This window comes from Thalassophryne amazonica, chromosome 5, assembly GCF_902500255.1.
Source record: "Thalassophryne amazonica chromosome 5, fThaAma1.1, whole genome shotgun sequence".
Taxonomy (NCBI): Eukaryota; Metazoa; Chordata; class Actinopteri; order Batrachoidiformes; family Batrachoididae; genus Thalassophryne; species Thalassophryne amazonica.
The window spans coordinates 24,960,720-24,980,609 of NC_047107.1; the positions used below are offsets into that span (position 1 = coordinate 24,960,720).

At 43.4% G+C, this 19,890-nt stretch overlaps 1 protein-coding gene across 1 annotated transcript in view; it reads right to left on the minus strand.

Moving 5' to 3' along the window:
- igsf9b (immunoglobulin superfamily, member 9b) overlaps positions 1 to 19,890 on the minus strand; it is a 147,901-nt gene that overhangs the window by 90,530 nt on the left and 37,481 nt on the right. Inside the window, exon 2 of the mRNA XM_034169805.1 lies at positions 16,329 to 16,424. Coding sequence (XP_034025696.1) covers positions 16,329 to 16,389 — 61 coding nt within the window. The 5' untranslated portion in view covers positions 16,390 to 16,424. The remainder of the gene's footprint in view (positions 1 to 16,328; positions 16,425 to 19,890) is intronic.

The window sequence follows — 19,890 nt, forward strand, 5'->3', positions numbered from 1 at the left end:
TAAGGCAAGGTCATACAATAACTACGGAAAAACCCCAACGGTCAAAACGACCCCCTGTGAGCAAGCACTTGGCAACAGTGGGAAGGAAAAACTCCCTTTTAACAGGAAGAAACCTCCAGCAGAACCAGGCTCAGGGAGGGGCAGTCTTCTGCTGGGACTGGTTGGGGCTGAGGGAGAGAACCAGGAAAAAGACATGCTGTGGAGTCCTACATATTTGTTTAATATGCGCATTGAATGACATATCCTGATCAAAAATGACTCCAAGATTTCTCACAGTATTACTAGAGGTCAGGGTAATGCCATCCAGAGTAAGGATCTGGTTAGACACCATGTTTCTAAGATTTGTGGGGCCAAGTACAATAACTTCAGTTTTATCTGAGTTTAAAAGCAGAAAATTAGAGGTCATCCATGTCTTTATGTCTGTAAGACAATCCTGCAGTTTAGCTAATTGGTGTGTATCCTCTGGCTTCATGGATAGATAAAGCTGGGTATCATCTGCGTAACAATGAAAATTTAAGCAATGCCGTCTAATAATACTGCCTAAAGGAAACATGTATAAAGTGAATAAAATTGGTCCTAGCACAGAACCTTGTGGAACTCCATAATTAACCTTAGTCTGTGAAGAAGATTCCCCATTTACATGAACAAATTGTAATCTATTAGATAAATATGATTCAAACCACCACAGCGCAGTGCCTTTAATACCTATGGCATGCTCTAATCTCTGTAATAAAATTTTATGGTCAACAGTATCAAAAGCAGCACTGAGGTCTAACAGAACAAGCACAGAAATGAGTCCACTGTCTGAGGCCATAAGAAGATCATTTGTAACCTTCACTAATGCTGTTTCTGTACTACAACCCCTGGCAAAAATTATGGAATCACCGGCCTCGGAGGATGTTCATTCAGTTGTTTAATTTTGTAGAAAAAAAGCAGATCACAGACATGACACAAAACTAAAGTCATTTCAAATGGCAACTTTCTGGCTTTAAGAAACACTATAAGAAATCAAGAAAAAAAGATTGTGGCAGTCAGTAACGGTTACTTTTTAGACCAAGCAGAGGAAAAAAATATGGAATCACTCAATTATGAGGAAAAAATTATGGAATCACCCTGTAAATTTTCATCCCCCAAATTAACACCTGCATCAAATCAGATCTGCTCATTGACACTGACCCTATGCCATGACATTGACCCTATGTGTCTTTTTGCAAGGAATGTTTTTGCAGTTTTTGCTCTATGGCAAGATGCATTATCATCTTGAAAAATGATTTCATCATCCCCAAACATTCTTTCAATTGTCCAAAATATCAACATAAACTTGTGCATTTATTGATGATGTAATGACAGCCATCTCCCCAGTGCCTTTACCTGACATGCAGCCCCATATCATCAATGACTGTGGAAATTTACATGTTCTCTTCAGGCAGTCATCTTTATAAATCTCATTGGAAAGGCACCAAACAAAAGTTCCAGCATCATCACCTTGCCCAATGCAGATTCGAGATTCATCACTGAATATGACTTTCATCCAGTCATCCACAGTCCACAATTGCTTTTCCTTAGCCCATTGTAACCTTGTTTTTTTCTGTTTAGGTGTTAATGATGCCTTTCGTTTAGCTTTTCTGTATGTAAATCCCATTTCCTTTAGACGTTGACTCCAGTTTCCTCCTATTCGTTCCTCATTTGTTTTGTTGTGATTTATGTCAGTCCACTTGGTGCAACAGCTCTCCAAGGTGTGATCACTCCTTTTTAGATGCAGACTAACGAGCAGATCTGATATGATGCAGGTGTTAGTTTTGGGGATGAAAATTTACAGGGTGATTCCATAATTTTTTCCTCAGAATTGAGTGATTCCATATTGTTTTCCTCTGCTTGGTCTAAAAAAGTAACCGTTACTGACTGCCACAATCTTTTTTTCTTGATTTCTTATGGTGTTTCTTAAAGCCAGAAAGTTGCCATTTGAAATGACTTTAGTTTTGTGTCATGTCTGTGATCTGCTTTTTTCTACAAAATTAAACAACTGAATGAACATCCTCCGAGGCCGGTGATTCCATAATTTTTGCCAGGGGTTGTATGATGAATTCTAAAACCTGACAAACTCTTCAAATAGACCATTCCTCTGCAGATGATCAGTTAGCTGTTTTACAACTACCCTTTCAAGAATTTTTGAGAGAAAAGGAAGGTTGGAGATTGGCCTATAATTAGCTAAGATAGCTTGGTCAAGTGATGGCTTTTTAAGTAATGGTTTAATTACTGCCACCTTAAAAGCCTGTGGTACATAGCCAACTAATAGATAGATTGATTATATTTAAGATCGAAGCATTAATTAATGGTAGGGCTTCCTTGAGCAGCCTGGTAGGAATGGGGTCTAATAGACATGTTGATGGTTTGGAGGAAGTAACTAATGAAAATAACTCAGACAGAACAATCGGAGAGAAAGAGTCTAACCAAATACCGGCATCACTGAAACCAGCCAAAGATAACGATATGTCTTTGGGATGGTTATGAGTAATTTTTTCTCTAATAGTTAAAATTTTATTAGCAAAGAAAGTCATGAAGTCATTACTAGTTAAAGGAATACTCGGCTCAGTAGAGCTCTGACTCTGTCAGCCTGGCTACAGTGCTGAAAAGAAACCTGGGGTTGTTCTTATTTTCTTCAATTAGTGATGAGTAGTAAGATGTCCTAGCTTTACGGAGGGCTTTTTTATAGAGCAACAGACTCTTTTTCTAGGCTAAGTGAAGATCTTCTAAATTAGTGAGACGCCATTTCCTCTCCAACTTACGGGTTATCTGCTTTAAGCTGCAAGTTTGTGAGTTATACCACGGAGTCAGGCACTTCTGATTTAAGGCTCTCTTTTTCAGAGGAGCTACAGCATCCAAAGTTGTCTTCAATGAGGATGTAAAACTATTGACGAGATACTCTATCTCACTTACAGAGTTTAGGTAGCTACTCTGCCCTGTGTTGGTATATGGCATTAGAGAACATAAAGAAGGAATCATATCCTTAAAGGGGCAAAAGGGGTCATACAGGGCAAAATCTACCTTTTACATTTAAATATGATTGAAGTTTCATCTTGAGCATCCTCAAAGATCCACAATTATATAATTGTGCACATACTCAACATCAACTGCTTTAGGTAAAACATGAGCCTGAAACACTTTGTTTAGATATTCAAAAATGTTTCTTCTCTCAGAATGCATTTTTTGCACATTGTATGGCATGCCAACATCAGTGCAGTTTTGTTGGCATGTGAAATTTACTGAATTGTTTATTAAAATTAGGGATGTTCTGATTGTGACAGTTCATGGAAGAACCATTTCAATTTGTCCCAGTCCACAGTGAGGTCCTATGTTTGTTAGTTTCTGCAGTCATAAACCACTTGTTTCATCTCATCTTTGCTCCTTCAAACAGCTCTGCAGGCAGCAGTGTAATTTGTCTCATATGCAGGGCTCTCCCAAAACAACAGAACAATGATGCAGCACCATCATATCATAATCTTAAACTGGAGACAAGCCGGGGGTGCTCAGGTCAACTAGCGAAGATGCCGATCGACCGCAGATTTATGGCCATCCAGCCCCCTGTGCCTGAGACATCTGCAGTCAAACACAATGGAAAGACAACAGCAGACAGCCTAGCATCTAGCATGCATTTTCTGTGCATGCATAAACTCTCCATGCCAGTAGGTGGCAGTAGTTTTTGTACCTCATTCAGAAAGAGAAACCTCATGTCAGGGAAAAATAAACTGTACGCAAACCAATATTTGCTTACAATCTCTACTGCACTCCCACTTGTCACAGACAGATCTGGCATTCATTGACAGGTTTGAAACCCTGATACTGCAGTGTTTGATGTGCACCCTCTTTGTTACTTTCTTTGTTTTGCCACCTCCATTTTTCTTCTCATCTACCAATTAGCTAAAAGCTGGACAGCCATTCGGAGTGTGCTCTCACCTACAGGAGCCAAAAGCCATTAATGGCCAACATCAAAGAGTACAAACATGCATACAGTATGCAACACCTCATGTGCACTTGGGTCATCGGCTCCTGACAAGGCCAGATGGCCAAGTGTTGGCTCTTGTGAATAATAATTTTTTTTCTTTTTAACATCATCAAAATGTCAGTTTCAAGCAACTTTTACTGGGTGCCATTGTTTGGTAAATTCACATGGAATGTCTAGCTCTCACAATGTCTCTACAATGCAAGACCTACACCACATTGGTAGTTTTTCTTCTAATGCTAAAAGTTGATGCATCTCCTTTGTGGCAAAGATCTAGGCCCGGTTTCATAAAGCAGTCTAATCTTTTAATTTACTAAGCTTACTTAGTCTACTAAGGTTCGTCGCCCAACATTAGTAGTCTAACCCCGCTTCACATAGATGGCTAAACTTGTAGATTAGCCATCTAATGTTAGTCAACGGTTTTCAGGGGCATAAGCAGCCTCGTGAGTGCTACTGCCAAGAAACGCCTCCAGTGTGTGAGAATTTTGTTTACTTCTGGGTTGGTCATCGGCTACAACCATGACCGAGTCCGCCGCATAAGAGGCATAGTGCTCCCAGAAAAAGGCCCCAACGTTCTCCAAAGCGGAGGAAGCTCTCCTTTTGGAGGAATACGAGCGACGTAGGGGTGCTCTTTGCTCATCGGCCCTAACTGCCAAAAGGCAGGCTTGGGAGGAGATCACAGTCTCTGGACAAACTGCCCAATTTGTAGGATAAGTGCCAAACTAACATCCCTCAAGATTCAGCACATGGTTGACTTGGAGACGTGGATGGTGTTGCTGATAACCTGCTGAAAGGTCCCACAGGCATAAAACCTCAGTGCAATCAAAAGCTGAAGAAGGGTTGGCAGGCACTGTTCCTCCTCGTTTGGTGGTTGATGGCTGGAGCTATCATGTCCACGATGAAGAGGACTGTAAGCGAATGGAAGCGGTATCACTGTTGAAACTCAGCGTCTATAAACATCTCCAATGGATTATACCGGTCCCAGAACACTCGCTCCTGCCGCAAGGCTCTCCTTCCTTCCTGCTCTATCAAGAGGTGGTACATGATAGCCGCCATTTTTGAGGTAAGACACTGAAGTTTTGTTGGCTAAAATAAGTTTAGTCTTCTCTGTAGCAGGCTAAAAACTTTAGTTGCCTAATGCGAAACTTTAGCAGACTAAGCGCTTTGTGATTAGATTAGAGCGCTGAAACCTAGTATCTTTGATAATACCCTGAATGGCAAGATGATCAATAATCTACTTACCATTTGCATAGGTGGGCCACTGAGGCATTAAGCTGCTCTCAAATTTCATGCCAGCGGACACTGGTCTGTTTGCAACTTGTGATGCAGAGTTGAGCTCCATGCACAAGCATGGATATGTGATGAGTGCTCACTCTGTGTGCATCTCAACTTGCTCCTTTCACTGGCCCTAACAGTCACACAATGGCCAAGTATGAAAGTCGTACAAATTTATGAAAGTTTGCAAAAAAGTGGTTACTTACAAGGGCCAACTGGAGAACCATGCCTGACTTTTTCTGGGTTGGGATAGAAACTTCTCAATCACCCTCATACTGAGCATTGTTATTATAAATTAATACATAAAGCAGTGTTTCAGGAACCCAACAATGCTTCACCACTCGCTCCCTCGATCAAAGTGAATTTTGTATAACTAAATCAGAAAAACTGTCTAAAAAACACAGCGGAACATTGCAGACACTGTTCCATCCATCCATCCATTTTCTTCCGCTTTATCCGGAGTCGGGTCGCGGGGGCAGCAGCTCAAGCAAAGCCGCCAAGACCTTCCGATCCACACACACCTCCCCCAGCTCCTCCGGGGGAACCCCAAGGTGTTCCCAAGCCAGCCGAGAGATGTAGTCCCTCCAGCGTGTCCTGGGTCTTCCCCGGGGCCTCCTCCCAGTGGGACATGCCCGGAACACCTCTCCAGTGAGGCGTCCAGGGGGCATCCGGAAAAGATGCCCGAGCCACCTCAACTGACTCCTTTCGATGTGGAGGAGCAGCGGCTCGACTCCGAGCTCCTCCCGAGTGACCGAGCTCCTCACCCTATCTCTAAGGGAGCACCCAGCCACCCTGCGGAGGAAACTCATCTCGGCCGCTTGTACTCGCGATCTCATTCTTTCGATCATGAGGCAAATCTCATGACCATAGGTGAGGATCGGAACGTAGATCGATCGGTAAATCGAGAGCTTTGCCCCCCTACTCAGCTCTCTCTTCACCACGACGATCCGATACAGCGACCGCATCACTGCAGATGCTGCACCGATCCGTCTATCAATCTCACGTTCCATCCGTCCCTCACTCGTGAACAAGACCCCAAGATACTTAAACTCCTCCACTTGAGGCAAGGACACTCCACCGACCTGAAGAGGGCAAAGCACCTTTTTCCGGTCGAAAACCATGGCCTCAGATTTGGAGATGCTGATCTTCATCCTGGACACTTCACACTTGGCTGCAAACCGCCCCAGTGCATGCTGAAGATCCTGATTTGACGAAGCCAACAGAACCACATCGTCCGCAAACAGCAGAGACGAGATTCTGTGGTTCCCAAACCAGACCCCCTCTACACCTTGGCTGCGCCCAGAAATTCTGTCCATAAAAATAATGAACAGAACCGATGACAAAGGGCAGCCCTGGTGGAGGCCAACGTGCACTGGAAACAGGTTTGACTTACTACTGGCAATGCGAACCAAGCTCCTGCTGCAGTCGTACAGGGACCGGATAGCCCTTAGCAAAGGACCCCGGACCCCATACTCCCGGAGCACTCCCCACAGGGTGCCCCGAGGGACACGGTCGAACGCCTTCTCCAGATCCACAAAACACATGTGGACTGGTTGGGCGAACTCCCATGAACCCTCGAGCACCCGATGGAGCGTGTAGAGCTGGTCCAGTGTGCCGCGACCAGGACGAAAACCACACTGCTCCTCCTGAATCCGAGGTTCGACCATCGGTCAAATTCTCCTCTCCAGTACTCTGGAATAGACCTTACCGGGGAGGCTGAGGAGTGTGATCCCCCTATAATTGGAACACACCCTCCGGTCCCCCTTCTTAAACAGAGGGACCACCACCCCGGTCTGCCAATCCAGAGGCACTGTCCCCAATCGCCACGCGATGTTGCAGAGGCGTGTCAGCCAAGACAGTCCCACAACATCCAGAGACTTAAGGTACTCAGGACGGATTTCATCCACCCCAGGAGCCTTGCCACCGAGGAGCTTTCTAACCACCTCGGTGACTTCGGCCTGGGTAATGGATGAGTCCGCCTCTGAGTCCCCAGTCTCTGCTTCCTCTTCGGAAGACGTGACGATGGGATTGAGGAGATCCTCGAAGTACTCCTTCCACCGCCCGACAACATCCCCAGTCAGGGTCAACAGCTCCCCACCCGCACCGTAAACAGTGCTGGTGGAGAGCTGCTTCCGCCTCCTGAGGCGTCGTACGGTTTGCCAGAGTCTCTTCGAGGCCAACCGATAGTCCTCCTCCATGGCCTCCCCGAACTCCTCCCAGACCCGAGTTTTTGCCTCTGCGACCGCACAGGCTGCAGCATGCTTGGCCTGCCGGTACCTGTCAGCTGCCTCTAGGGTCCCACCTACCAACAAAGATAAGTAGGACTCCTTCTTCAGTTTGACAGCATCCCTTACTTCCGGTGCCCACCACCGGGTTTGGGGATTGCTGCCGCGACAGGCACCAGAGACCTTGTGACCACAGCTACGAGCGGCCGCATCGACAATGGAGGTGGAGAACATGGTCCACTTGGACTCCATGTCTCCAACCTCCCCCAGGATCTGGGAGAAGCTCTCCCGGAGGTGGGAGTTGAAGACCTCATTGACAGAGGGTTCCGCCAGTCGTTCCCAGCAGACCCTCACGATACGTTTGGGCCTGCCAGGTCTGACCGTTCCAGACACTGTTCCAACAAAACAAAAAAAAAGGGGGGGATTAGCAACAAAAGTACCATGTATTTTTTTGTTTTCACAGCAGCTGCATGATGTGGTTATACATCGCGCAGCTGCTCACACTGTTCCTGCGTGAATGAAACCGTCGCAGCGGCATCGTTCACGCCTGCCTGTCGGCTCGATGTTTTTGTGATTCAGTCATATGAGCTGTTCCGCCGTGATTAGCCCTGAGTTGTACTTATTCATACTACGTGTGAAGGAACCCCAATGAATGACATATTGTTAACTGTGTAATTTAACATTTTTGTCTTGGTGGATCATTAATTTACTTTTGTTTGCTGAAGAGACAAAGAATGGCCGAGGTGAATGCTGAATGTGAATTAATGGAGCACTGTGACGCTGATAAAAAAAAAAAATTGCAGAAAGGACTTTCAGCTTTTAAAAGAAGTTATTTTTTCTACTTGTTGGCAGTGGGTCAAAGTGGCAGCATCCTCCGGCTTCTTTAAAAATCTGGTATTTATTCACAAGCAAAATTGCCATGATAAGGAAAAAATATTTCTAGGCATCGTCTTCCAAAACAAGGGCATCTTATGTGGATAAACATTTTCAGCTGTGATGGTGAATCCGGCTGGAAGAACCATCACATTACCACCAGGATTACTTTGTGCACTTCCGTGACCGGTTTCAAAGTACACAGTATTCGCAACAAACGGCTACGGAGACGTCTGAAAACAAAGTACTCGTTACTTGGGTGTTTCCGACAAGTGACGTCGCAACTAGCAGCGTCCCAGCATGTGCTTCAATGGAATGCAGCTGATAACGTTAAGAACGGAGGCACAGATTAATTCCAAAGTTTACATAAGTGTGATGTTGTGTTATGATGACTTGTTTTTAAGTGATAACTGTTAATTCTGCTGCAGTCATGGTAAAAGCTGTGGTTGCAAGTAGGTTGATGTGCAACTGCAGCCACGAGTCATAAACGCAGTCTGTCAATAACCATCTCTGCTCCAGGATCAGTTTTGTGCACGACTGATTGTGAGGCTTCATCACGCCGTTGCTTTGCGCCATGCGGCTCCGTCCCGACGCGCGGAATTCCTCCGCTCCTCTTTCCATGACAAAAACTCCTGTAACAGTGGAATGTGCCGTTAATTTCCAAACTGGACGCTGTGTTTTATCCAGGACGTCCTCTGACTAGCACAGGAATTGCGGAAGACGTGGACATCAGCACTATTTCTGCACATTGAGACAGACATGCGGAGGAATTCTGCACGGCGGAGCCGCATGGCGCAAAGCAACGCCGTGATGAAGCCTCACAGGACATGTTCTGGCATGTCCAGGCTCATCCACAATTTCTCGGTTAGTCACACGACTGAAAACCCACCGACAGCCGTCTGAAGGCCATCTCAAAGCCGTCCTGTGAGACGCATCCGTCCGTTTTTCTTTCCATGAAAAAAACTCCTGTAACAGTGGAATGTGCCTAAAAAGTAGTGATGTCCACGTCTCCTGCCATTTTTGTGTAAGTCAGACGAAGTCCCGGATCAACAAAGCCTTCACACTGGAAATGATCTGGTTGTTTCAGTGGGGTTTGAGCCTGTCGATCGGCGCTCGGAGCGTGGCACGCTCTCCGGCTGGAGCACTCCTTAATCTGTGTAATCTCCATAAAATCGTCCCTGAAAGTCGTTTGAATTTTCCGAACGGTGTCCACCTGGAGGTCTCTCACAGTTTCTGGAAAAAAATTGATGTAGCAAAGCTCCAAATCGTTCAGACATTTATTCGCAATAAAAATCCGACGAGAGGGGTGGACCACTGCTCACACAAAGCCTGCTCACAGGCGAATGACGCAACCGACAGGCGTGAAAAAACTCACGCATGCACACGAAGGTTCAAGCTTGGCTGATGCAATCACACGTGATTCAAATCCATATGGTTTTTGAAAAAATAAAAAGGTCGGATACTTTTCTAACAGACCTCGTATGTACAGAGATACTTACAATCATGAATACTTTTATACTGTCTTACTAACTGGAATGTTAAAAAATGTGAGACATGTCTGTTAAGGATTTGTGGCCCATTCTTCTAATTGAGCCACTGCAGTCTGCTTTTAGAAAATATCATATGGATAAGGTGAGGAACCTTGGGGTAATCTTTGATCCCGCGTTGTCCTTTGGCCTTCATATTAAGGAAATTAAGAGAAGTGTGCTTTTTGATCTTTTAATTTATTTTATATTGTTTTTGAAATGTTTTGTGTTAGGCACCTTGAGGCGACGCTGTTGTGAACTGGCGCATTATAAATTGAATAAATAATAATAAAAAAAGTAAAAATTACAGCGGTTATGTGCACGCTCCATGATTTCTTCTCTGTTTTTTCCTGGAAGCATTACAGCGCCACATATGTACTACAGCATTCTCAAGTAGTTTCACTGGATCAGTGTGGATGTAGTTAGTTATTTCTTGAAACGGTGCTGTGTTTACAGAACACTTTTTGAAAAGGACAAAAAAAAAAGAAAAAAAGAGATTGTATAAGAAACGTTCATTTTCTGTGTGGACAAGGCCTGAGCGTTGTTTTTCTAAATCTGGGCCATCAGAGGGCACGTGAAACAACTATGTGACATTTGGTAAGATGCTGCAAAGCCTGCAAACATGAAATCCCAGTACCAACACCTGGAGCAGTCCCTTTTCTATTCCTCCTCTCTTGCTCACTGCCATGTGCTCACGTGGGTATGAATGGGTGCTAGTATTTGCACGGCAAATCATCTGGCCCAGTGATTAGTCTACTCTTGGGGGGGTTGTAATGCTTTGATGCAGAGCAGCAGGCCCCCCACTGTGCTCCCTTCAGCTGACCTATCCACCACTCCCTGGGGTGCATACATGGTCAACGGACCAGCACAATCAATCCCACCACCCACCCTTTCATGCACGCACCCAGAGGAGCATGCCTGTGGTTGGGGGGAGAACAAATCCTGGATTGATCTAAATCCACACACAATTATTTAAGTTGGATCTTGGCCTCATGTTATGTTTTTCCACTGATGTCTACACTGGAACCCCTCCCCTACACTTTCACTAATACAAGGCAATAGGAACTGTGCCAAATGTAACATGGTACCACTCAAACCGCATGCAACAACTAACGGGCGACACACAAACATACACTGCTTTATTATGATGAGTTGCTGAATGATGGCAAAAATCATAAACATTATTTTTTTTTCCAAAATTGATATTACGATTTAGGATTACTCACTGACTTTTGAAACATCCTGCATTTTTGTTTTATCAAAACTTTCACTTAAACAGTGGATTTTGAGTGAACCTGAGTGAATCACTCAGGTTCTGAGTGATTTTTGCTGACGCTTATTCACAGATCTGGCAACTTGCTTCCAACAGACTAGTGCTGAATTGGCACCCTTGTAATCACAACAATGTTGTAGTCATTTCTTCAATTTGTGTTTAACATTTCTTTTAGTTTTTAAGTGCATCAATTGTGAATCTTATTTAACTAAATTTCTCCTGTTGTGAATCTTAGGAGTGGTTAGCATTTTGCTAGCGGATAGCTTGCACTAGCTTGGAAACATTTTTTTTTTCATCATTTCTTTTATTACTGTTACTACCAATCTAATACTACTGTTAGTTTTTCAGTGTAACTGCTGTGAATTGTAGTTTATTATTCTATTCCTGTGTGAATCAGGAGTGGTTACATTAGCATTTTGTTAGCAGTTAGCTCGCGCTACCTTGCTGGCAGAGAGAGTGGCTCTTGTAGAGAGCAGTGTACGTAAGCTAGAACAGTTTCTTAGTTCAATGGAGTTAGATGTTATGGGCACTCCAGACAAGGTTAGTGTTGGGCTGGCTAGCGTGCCTATTAGCATTAGCCTGGAATCGCCGGCTGTGGATGACAGCTTTCAAAGCCCCAATGTCTTTTTTCCAATGAAAGAAAGTCTACATTAATTTTAAAAAGTCACCTAATCTTGTCTGAAATCCTGTTTGAACAGCACAATGTTTATTTTCCGTAGACAAAAAAATTGTTACCGTGTTTCTTGAGGGCACAAGATGCAGTGAGCTTTTCCAGTTTCTTTTATCTGTGTTCATGACGACGGAATTTAAATTCAACCCAGTGCCAATTCCACAGATTCTTGTCCTTATTAAACTTTTTAAAACCATATTTCTCGTCATCTTCCCTCTCTCCAACGTGACAGAGACATGTCGCAAAATTCTTCTTTTAAAAACTTGATGGCTCTTAAAGTATTTGATGGCCACCTGCTACATTTAGCTTAAAGAACAGCGACTTGGAGCATCGCCATAGCAACCAACCAGTCCTGCTTTACAACAACTGTTGCAACAGCCAGGCTTTGACAGAGGGATATTTTTCTTCAGACATCCTTGGGTCAGAGGGCACAAATTTGTATCTGTAACACACAGATCAGTGTCCACGGACTTATAAAACTTGTACGATGTTGTAAAAAAAAAAAAGAACGCTTTGCGATAGGCATTTTAAAAACTCAGTGGCGATCATGATTACAGAGTACAACATGTAGAATTCCTCGGATCCGCTGAGTTTTCACAGCCCTGTGGTTTGGACATGTGCAGAGGAGAGACCCAGGGTATATAGGGAAAAGGATGCTGAGGATGGAGCCACCAGGCAGGAGGAGAAGAGGGAGGCCAAAGAGGAGGGTGATGGATGTGAGGGAGGACATGCAAGTGGTTGGTGTGACAGAGGAAGATGGTGAGATGGAAATGACTGATCTGCTGTGGCGACGCCTAATGGGAGCAGCCGAAAGAAAAAGAAGAAGAACATGATGATGGACAGACAACAGACAGAGAGACTCACAGCAAAACATCACTATCAAGATCACGAGAGGCAGCAGCTGGCTTTAATCCCAAATAAGATACAAAATGCAAACCCTCTTAAATACAAGATGAGTAACTGTCAGGCAGTGGTAATTGAGGCCAGAATTTAATCTTCAATTTCCAATATGGCAATGAAAATAGTGCAAAGGCAACATACTGTCAAAAAATTGGCACAGTCATGTGTTCACCACTGCACAATGTGAGCTTTGCTTTTGGCAAGGTAGTGACCAGAAGATCCTTGGTCCAATTCCCTGTCAGAGAGGAAACTCTTTAAGATGCCCTTGAGCAAGGTCTTTAATCCCCAAGTTGGTCGGTGTATAGATCAGCGTGTGTGGGTGAGAGAGCGAGAGAGAGAATGGGTGAATGTGAGGCATCACTGTAAAACACTAGAAGCATCTGCATCCGATGAAATAGAGCTATAGAAATGTAGTTAATTTACTACTCATTCAAATACCCTGTTTTGGTCACCAGTGTGCACACATGGTGGCAAAGGTTGAGTCCTTACTTATGAAGAGCGCTTTAAGGCAACCTATGATTTGGCACAATATAAATTAACTGAATTAAGGGTTTGAACACGGAAGATAGGAGTTTGTGAAGTTTAATAAATGGTAAATGGACTAGCGCTTTTCCATCTGCATCAGACGCTCAAAGCGCTTTACAATTACGCCTCACATTCACACACCGATGTCAGGGTGCTGCCATGCAAGGTGCTCATTACACAACGGGAGCAATTTGGACATTAAAGACCTTGCCCAAGGGCCCTTAGTGATTTTCCGGTCAGGCTGGGATTTGAACAGAGGATCATCTTGTGCTAGTGTTGGGCTTTGTGTGGCTTTGTGCTACACAAAGACACAGGGAAGTCCTTAAAAAATGTGTGTCAGGATGCAGCATACTGTAAGTTTCTGTAAAATGTGCAAATATTTTTTCTCCATTCACATCAACTGTGTCACGTCATCCTGCTATTTCAACTTGTCACATCGTTAGCAGGCTGAAAAGGCATTCGTGTCAAATTTTTACACCCACGTGCAGTAGCACACGTGGGGGTGTTATCTTTGGTCCATTGCATGTATATGTTCATGAACAACAAAACTCAAAGAGATCTGATCTAATTTGGTCTAAATGTAGTGGAATGACTGAGGTTCAGCTGAGGACAAAGCTGTCTGGAAACAATTTTGAAATTCTCCCACTGAAGTGATCAGACACCATAACATAAATTTGGTAGCGTCTTTGCAGATCACATGGGGGCTTCCCCCGATCTGCGCAAGGGATGCTAGGAAGCACACAATGACTGCCAGTTGGAGTAGAAAAAGGCAGCATGATGTCAGCTGACTGCTCGCTCGAACAAAATATACCAAGGTGGCAGAAAATGCTTCAAAACAGCTTATTTCTGTATAAATTGAATATGTTTTATACATATTTTGTAAAATCTAATGAGAAATAGACACTTTTAAATCTAACAGCGCTGTTTTTTAAATCAGATAATGCCTCCGAAGAGATTTACAAGCCATCTTACAGATGTTGGCATGTACAGTCCGGGAATGTGCATCAAGCGAGTGAGACAGGTCACAAGTAATCTCAAAAACTCACACATGCGCACACATGCTTCCTCCTGTAGTTCATCTGGATGTAAGAAGAAAAAGACAATATTCCCTATGGAATTCCCTCCAGAAAATATGTTGTCTTCATTAAAATGAGCTGTATTTTTGCAGCATGTGACAAAAATAAAGCTACATTATAATGCGTGGATTTTAAGTCATCAAGTCAAGTCAAGTCCGGGAGCAGGCGCTGATGCCTCACCCACAACACCACAGAGCTACCCTGATCCTGGATGGCAACCACCCAGACAGACAATCGGTTTTTAGTACTAGCTCTTTTCAGAGGATCCTTGAGAATTACTAGAATGACTGTGTCAACCGTATGGTTACTTAGGGAGACACAGATGAGGAGAATCACTTGCATTGTGAGGGAACATCAGTTATGACATTTTCCCCACGTGGCACATTTCTCTGGGCATGATGTAGCACACATCTGCCTCAGTGTCGAGGATTCCAGCTGGTGGAGAAGGTGAAGTGGATGTCCACATTTCACCTAGCTACAACAGACAGATGGCTACTTTCGTGAGGTGGGGATGGACCGGTTGCCTGCTTGGGTGATTGAAATCAAGAACCCGGTGTAGTTCCGGTGAAGTACGGCACCAGGTTATGCTGTCGTATGCTCTCAGACCTGAACAGCCCTTCCATTCACGTTGGCATCACAGGTGAATTATTTAATCCTTTCATCAGCATGTCACAAAAAATTTAATTATAGGTGCATTTTTATTTGATCATGATCAGTTTGTGTTAGGGCTGAAACGATTAGTCGAATAACTCGAAAAAAATATTCGAGACAAATTCTGTGCCTCGAAGCTCCGTTTAACACTGTACTATATATGTACATATATATATGCCAGGCCTGTGTGTGGCACTGTAACGTCCCAAGAAAAAAAGGGAAAAAGACTAGAGCATGCGCACAAGCCGTGTAAGAGCTAATCAATGTGGCATCAAAAGATACCGCTTTCCAACATGACACAAAAGAGTAAAATAAAGCCTTTTAAGAGAAAGAGGGTCGACGCTTATCATCTGAAATAGACTTACTGCGCATTGAAAGTGAAACTGACTCCAAATATGACTAAATGAAGTACTTTTATTTATTTTCAGAAATGCGCTCCTCTTGCCTTTGCAGACGTACAGCGGGATGCACTGCTGCCTCGTCAGGGCTCGTAAAATCAGATCTTAAAGTTCAGAGTCCATTGTATGTGTCCCCCCAAAACTGCCAGTACTCACAAAAGTACTTAAACATCTCTTCTTTATTGTTTCAGCATTCTAAAGAGACAGAGGGAGGAGGGAGAGAGCGCTTCATGTACTGTTTTGAGAACGGAGTGTATTTCCGAAAATAAATAAAAGTACTTTATTTAGTCATATATGGAGTCAGTTTGGGTCAGTCTGGGCCAGTTTGGGTAAATTGTCACACCGCTGTGCTCACGTTCACGTGCAGCCTGACTGACTGAGGATTACGCCGACCACCTGTGCTTACAGTCCAGTGTCAGAGGAGTGCTGAGCTCCTGACACCGGGAAAGATCCAAAACTTGCAAAGACGTGAAAACAGAAAGGGATACACTAAATTTGACAATGTGTGGTGGTGCAGCGACATCGTGCCATTGTTTAGGGAGAGCCCTGGACTGTTGATGTTGTTTAAAAACGCAAAAGTACTTTTTATCCGATTACTCGATCACCAGAATAATCAAAAGAATACTTGATTACTAAAATAATCAATAGCTGCAGCCCTAGCTTGTGTTACTTGATCAGTCAAAAGATAGAAGTTACTGCTTCGTGTAACTTATTCAATTTCGGCAAATGTCACACTTCCATCCATTTTCTATACCTGCTTACTCGAATTAAGGGTCATGGGGGTGGGTTGGGTGGAGCCTATCCCAGCAGTCATAGGGTGTAAGACAGGGTTTCACTTTTCGACAGAATATGAATAAAATGATTTCTTAAAACAGACATTCATTATGGAAATACAATGTGCATGTGATGTGCCCATATTTGCATCAGGATACTTACTTAGCAGACAGATAGCTACAGCAGTGGTGATAACCTGATGCCACCGTCTCTGCATTCCCATGGCCGTCCCTCACATTCTTTCACATATTTCCCAACCTGAAAGAGGACAACATCTCATCAAACACTAACTTTGACAAATCAGTTGTTATGGTTTAGTACCACTAGGAGACAAGGTTGGACCCCACGATACAAGTAGCCAGACACAAGAGGGCTGGGTGCAAAAACAAAGTGTGTTAATCTCCAAATGTGGCAGTGACAAACAGCGGCAAGATCATCCCAACGTGACAAAAACCCCAACTGTAACAAAAGTCTTGGTGAACTATGAAATGGTGGATAAAGGCGACTGTTAAAATCCAACAATGAGAGGTAAGGATATCATACATGACCACATCCAAAAAACAACAAGGGTCTTGGTGAACTCAGAAACAAAAGGCGATTGAGACAGGAATAGGATAAAAAAAAAACCTGTGAATACACTAGGACTTTATACAAATGACTGGCAAAGAACATTAACCAAGGTGTGACTTAAATACAAACTAGCTGATTACAACAGGTGTGGGGATTGTGTGAAGGAGGGGAAGCTCAGGTGGAAAAAAGACCCTGCCAACCAAGTGCAGCTGCGAGCCAGGAACTGAAGGGTAAACCAAGATAAAAAACCCCAAAACATGCAGCCATACACTCGCACGCACAACAGACAACAGACAATAATGACACCTGCAGACCGCACCACACCTATACATAATTCAGGAGGTGTGCAAAGGGAATCACACATACACCCCCTCGCACTCACCCACATGCACTGATATCCACACACACATGCACACACAGATGACTCCGAAAAGGAAGACACAGCCATCTCAATACACGTACGTGGACCGGGGGGGGCGCGCGCGCGCGGACCAACACGCTTGCTTGCTCCCCCCCCCCACACACACACACGGATGCCAAAGAGGACAGGTGCAAAGGACTCAGACATTAAGGACACAGAGACAACTCAAAAACCCAGCAAAAACCATACCCCAACATCAGTATTATGCAAATGTAATCCAAGTTAACATAAACTTGGAATTCAAGATTTGGAACATTGCACATGCTTCTGGGTTAGTCAAGAACACCAATTACAGGGCGCCCTTCTATTGTGATCGCTCACAACCCAAAAAAGTGCAAATATGGGATGAAACGGCTTAATCTGGTTTACCTACTAAAAGGCTGCCTTATAAAGTGCAGATCTGGCAACTGGCTGGTTTATAAAGTGCAGACTTAGCAACTCGCCTGAAAACGAAAGAAAGGAGCTGCGTCCTCAGCCAGGCATGATCGAGATGTTCAATTCTGCGCAAAAAGTAGTTCCCAGATAATTGTGAAAGTTACCACATACTATCAGCAATTTCAAGAATTACGATGAAATTTTTTAACAGTTCAAACATTGGATCCTGATTTGAAATCTGGTGCCAATGATGGCTGTAACTATTACATATACAAGTTTGTTCAAGATTGCCAAAAATGTTTCAAGAAGTTACTAAGATGCTTCATAACATGCCCCGATTTGCTATTCAGGATGAAACGGGAAGGAAAGGTGCCGTGTGGAACAGCCCCAATAAATCTATGCAAAAAAGCATATCTGAGCTGTGGCTGGATTAATGAAAATAATGTGTTCGTACAACAGCTACAGACAGAAGGAAAGCAGCAAAGTGATCAAAGTATCGACGCTGTGGAGGTTTCCATGCTTTGGCTATGAAGAGGATGAAGAATGGAAAGGCAGCTGGTCCAGATGACATTCCAGTGCAGGCATGGAAATGTTTAGGAGAGATGGCAGTGGAGTTTCTAACCAGATTGTTTAATAAAATCTTGGAAAGTGAGAGGATGCCTGAGGAGTGGAGAAGTGTGCTGGTTCCTATTTTTAAGAGCAATGGTAATGTGCAGAGCTGCAGTAATGACAGAGGCATTAAGCATACAGCAGACCAATGCGATATTATAAGTGTATGTATCAGATTAACCTAATGCTTCCGACTGGAGGTGACACGTAATACTGAAAGGTGCCGCTCCCTGCTCCCAGATGTTCCCTTTTGAAGAATTTTCATCAAAAACAGGAAAATGTACATCAACTGAACTCAGTGGTCTAAAGCTGTCAAGCTGGCGATTTATGCGTGCATAACATTACTGAACAGGCAAACACCAAAGGGAAAAAAAAGATTTGATAACTTTCATCTCCTAATGAGCCACATGATCACGATTCTACTCAGTCAAAGTGTGGGGCCCACTTCACCATCTGAATGATGGGAACAGCTGCAGCTACTTGTGAGCACTTCACCTCAAATTAGATTAGAGGCACAAGCTAAACTTGATACTCTTTGAACACAATAGAAAACTGACCCCCCACAGGCCACTCCATTTACTACTTCTAATATAGATTATTACCTTAATTGAACTTGAGGCTGTTCTTATTGCTTTTATTCTTGTACACCACTTTGGCCAACAAATCTATATTATAATAGCCAAGTAGCCTCTGTGGGCGCATGTGCGTGCAGATGGTTTTGATCACACAAAAACTGAGTAAGAGTTGACATCTGCCATTTGCTATACTTATATATTTTGGGTCAATGGAAAGTTGATAGTACTAATATTTTTGGAGAAAAATAGTAATTTTAGCTAACCAGTAAACCAGTGGTGTCCAAAGTATTCCAGAAAGGGCCAAGAGGTTTTCTCTGCAGCCATTGACTCCAGCAGGTGATTTCACTGAAGAACTTTCCCATCTGCTCAAAGTGATGTTAATCAGGGAAATCACCTGGTTGAGTCAGTGGCTGCAAAGAAAACCTGCACCCTCTTGGTCCTTTCTGGAATACTTTGGACACCACTGCAGTAAACAATGGACACTGTGCTGCAATGCACCATGGGAGTCTGGGGGTTTGATGTTTTAAATGTTATTGTGGTTCATGTTAGTTTAACAGTGTTGTTAGTGTTATTGATTTATTGTGTTTTTGTAGTTCAACTGGTTATGTCAGTTTAGTTAAGTGTTATGTTGTTCTTTCCATGAGTGAGTTAAGTCTCATATTGGTACCATGAGTGAAATGTGAAGTGGTTTCAATGTCTTCCACTACCATCTTTTTTTTTTTTGACAAATTAAAAGCACCTGCTTATAGCAGCTGCACTCAAAAATGGCTCATTGGCTGAACTCAATTAAATTATGTGCAGGACTTCCATCTAATGAATGTACAGTGAGGAAAATAAGTATTTGAACACCCTGCGATTTTGCAAGTTCTCCCACTTAAAAATCATGGCGGGTCTGAAATTTTCATCTCAGGTGCATGTCCACTGTGAGAGACATAATCTAAAAAAAAAAAAAAAAAATCCGGAAATCACAATGTATGATTTTTTTTTAAATAATTTATTTGTATGTTACTGCTGCAAATAAGTATTTGAACACCTGTGAAAATCAATGTTAATATTTGGTACAGTAGCCTTTGTTTGCAATTACAGAGGTCAAACGTTTCCTGTAGTTCTTGACCACGTTTTCACACACTGCAGCAGGGATTTTGGTCCACTCCTCCATACAGATCTTCTCTAG